This window comes from Corvus brachyrhynchos, unplaced genomic scaffold (genome assembly GCF_000691975.1).
Source record: "Corvus brachyrhynchos isolate BGI_N302 unplaced genomic scaffold, ASM69197v1 scaffold395, whole genome shotgun sequence".
NCBI lineage: Eukaryota > Metazoa > Chordata > Aves > Passeriformes > Corvidae > Corvus > Corvus brachyrhynchos.
Genome location: NW_008238340.1, coordinates 626491 through 629739, shown reverse-complemented (window position 1 = coordinate 629739; position 3249 = coordinate 626491). Strand labels below are relative to the sequence as shown.

Here is a 3249-nt window from a genome sequence, read left to right as displayed (position 1 = left end):
CCTGCACCTCCCTCTGCCAGGTCCACCATCAGCAGTTCCGACCCTTTGCCTTGGCAGCTGCTCTGATGGGTGACAGACAGAGCATCTGACACCTTCCCCTGACACAGGTGATCAGTAACTGTGGTGGAGATCGGGCAAGTGATGAATTCTGCCTTTAGACCCCAATCCAACAAACTGACATCCCCTGTAGAATCACAGAATAATTGGGGTTGGAAAAGCCCTCTGAGACCATCAAATCCAACTGTTCCTCCAGCACTGCCCAGGCCACCACTAACCCATGTCCCCGAGTGCCACATCCACATGGCTTTTAAATCCCTCCAGGAATGGTGACTGCACTACTGCCCTGGGCAGCTGTGCCACAGCTTCATGACTTTCCATGAATAAATTTACCCCAATATCCAACCTAAAACTCCCCTGGTGCGACTTCAGGCCGTTTCCTCTCATCCTGTCCCTTGTTCCTGTCACCTGTTCTGTGACAGAAGAGCCTGACTGGCTTCCCCCTCCTGCCAGGGAGTTGTGGAGAGCCAGAAGGTCCCCCATGAGCCTCCTCTTCTCCAGGCTGAGCCCCCCCAGCTCCCTCAGACACTCCTGGTGTTCCAGACCCAGCTCTGTTCCCTTCCCTGGACACGCTCCAGCCCCTCAATGTCTTTGTTGTGGTGAGGGCCCAGAACTGAGTATGTGTCTGTGTGCGAAGCAGTTTTAGATGTGAAGACATGATGGCAGCAAACAGAACAGAAGTACTCTGTGTAAGTGGCTATGTACTCACAACTCATCCTGGATGTTGTCTGTCAGTTTGAAGAGCTGCTCCTGTCCCTCTGCTTGGCTCTCCAGGTAGCGGGGCAGGAGCCCCTGGGGTCCCCTGCAACACCGGGGCTTCCGCACTCGCTCTGCCTGGGTCCTGCAGCAAGAGACACACAGAGATCACCTGGTGCAGCCTTTTCTTCCACTGACACCTGTCTGCACACAGAGTTCTAGTCATTTTGAAATATGAGGTGTGACAAAGCCTTCAAAAATCCCAGATCTTCACCCACATGGCATGTAGATCCTGCAAGACTTGGCTCTGGAAGATACGGTGTCTACTCATACATTTCTATGAGACACACAACCATACAATAATAAAAATAGAAGGATTTTGTCTACAAGGAAGGGGCAAGTAGTTAAATTAGTAGGAAGAAGTAACCTGAGCAGAGTATACTCTCTGAAGATCTGAGGATGTATTTATCAGGGGTTTTACTGATTTGACAGATTTTTCCTCACTGCTCTAGAGAAAGTAAAAGTGCACCAATGGACAGCGCCAGGAGACTGCAAACTCTATGGTTATGGAAATAGGAACATACAGTTAAATTAAGACAGAAGAAAAATCCCCATTAATTAGGGTCCCCACAGCAGGGTTTAACATACTTTACCCTTCTGTATGTTTATTAAAAATGACAATAATAAAGATACACATGTGCGGGCTGACAGCCATCAGAGGTTGATACTGGCCACAGCATTGCAGAACTGCAGGCTCGGTTCCTTCCTTAGCAGTATTTTGTCAAAAAATAATACTCTGAATTCCTTCAAGCTCCTGGAACGCCCCACCCCTGAAGAATTGTGTTACAGGCTCCGGAACCCTGCTTCATTCCCTGTCCCTTCCGAGCAGCATCGCTCTGGGGCTGCTCCATGATATTTCACAGCTCTTCCAGGCTATTGCTGTTACAAATTTCCCGGCCAAATGCACCATTTTGGATTAGTGCTCTCCCTTCCCATCCTGACTCTTTTTAAAAACCCTGCACAAGGAACTCCAGCCTCCAGGGACAGGAAGAAGGTCCCACAGAGCATTACCTTTGCTTTTGAAGCTGCCCACCACCAGGAGAGAGCACTCACCTTCTGGGCTCCATGATCTGCAGATGTTTTCTCTGGACCCTCACTTCCTTGTCACCTTTCCCCCCCTCAGCACTCCTGTCTCACACCTGAAGCCTGAGCACCCTTTTAAAATTTGTTTTCCTTCAAGTTTTTGGCAACCCTGAATGCAGTGGTTAGAGCTGTGCTATTAAAGTACTTTGGATCTGAAGCAAGTCTTCTCTCCTGCCCCTTAAATTCCTTGGATATAAGCAAGATTCACCTGCACCAGATACAGCATTCTTGTCTTTCTGAACCTACACAAGAGGTGAACAAACATGTGCCTGTTTTTACCTATTAGACTCTTATAAAGCAGTAAAAAAAAGTGTTTGCCTCTGTGAATGCAAAATATTAAAACAAAGTTCCAAAGAGATTAAAGAATTCCAACCAGTATAATTCACATCTTGCTGCTTGTCCTACTTACTAACTTCCAAAAGCAGGAAAATAGCAAAAGATCACTAATCTAAGAAGCCCCTGTTGACTGTTAAAACCTCTCTATGCCACCTCTTGACAAGTTCAAAGAGCGACTGTCTGCAGCCTAAGGAGGGTTTTAGTTAACAGTGGCCAATCAATAATGTTTTGCTGAGACACTTTCCATTCTGCATTCAGGAAGGCTGGATAACTGGGACAGAGCAGCTGCACTGTGCAGTGGGTTTTACATGAACCATCCTTCAGACAAACACTCCCCTGTGCCAGCCTCTCTAATATTCTGTAGTACCTTGAGAAGAGGGATCTGAAGCACTGCAAGCAAGACTACCCTAAAAATGGGGATAGAACAGGGCCTTTTAATCCCATAGACTCTGTAACTACAGGGAACACTGGTTTCTAACGTCTGGCTCAAAGCAGGTCAGAGAGGAAGTACGACTGCTAAAAAGGCACAGGATACCAAATGGATTTCTGAAGGTTTGGCAATTTCTGAGCCAAGGTTTTATGTTTTGGTTTTGTTTTTAAATGAAGAAGCACCGTAGAGTACAAGTTCAGTGTTCACCCTGCCTTCCACGCTCAGACACTGATCCTGGTGATAACAGATCATTCCCTTTTTGTTGGTAAGGCCAGCAGTTCTCCAACCCAATGCCACTGGTGCTGGACCTAAACTGCATTGATTTAGTCCATCACCCCCTTGGCAAACTGCTGTGTTTGGTCTGCACAGCTAAAAACATTCCACACCATTTGATTTTTTTTAATCTAAAAATTTGTTCTACTGTCTCAAGTTACATTCTGTAAATAATAAGCAACCCTGGTGAAATCCCAAAAGCTGCAGATTTGTCAAGCGGAGCGGACGGCAGTGCCCACATCTGGGTTCCATTACCCAGGCACTCAGCAGATCTGCTGATTCCTTTTTAATAAGCACACAAAGGCAATACAAGA

General features: G+C 46.7%; 1 protein-coding gene across 6 annotated transcripts in view; it reads right to left on the bottom strand.

The window, feature by feature from the left end:
• Positions 1-3249, bottom strand: part of VPS13D (vacuolar protein sorting 13 homolog D) — a 94653-nt gene that overhangs the window by 4695 nt on the left and 86709 nt on the right. For all 6 annotated transcript variants that reach the window (XM_017735033.1, XM_017735035.1, XM_008634258.2 and 3 more), the window contains one exon: positions 767-898. In XM_017735033.1, coding sequence (XP_017590522.1) covers positions 767-898 — 132 coding nt within the window. The remainder of the gene's footprint in view (positions 1-766; positions 899-3249) is intronic.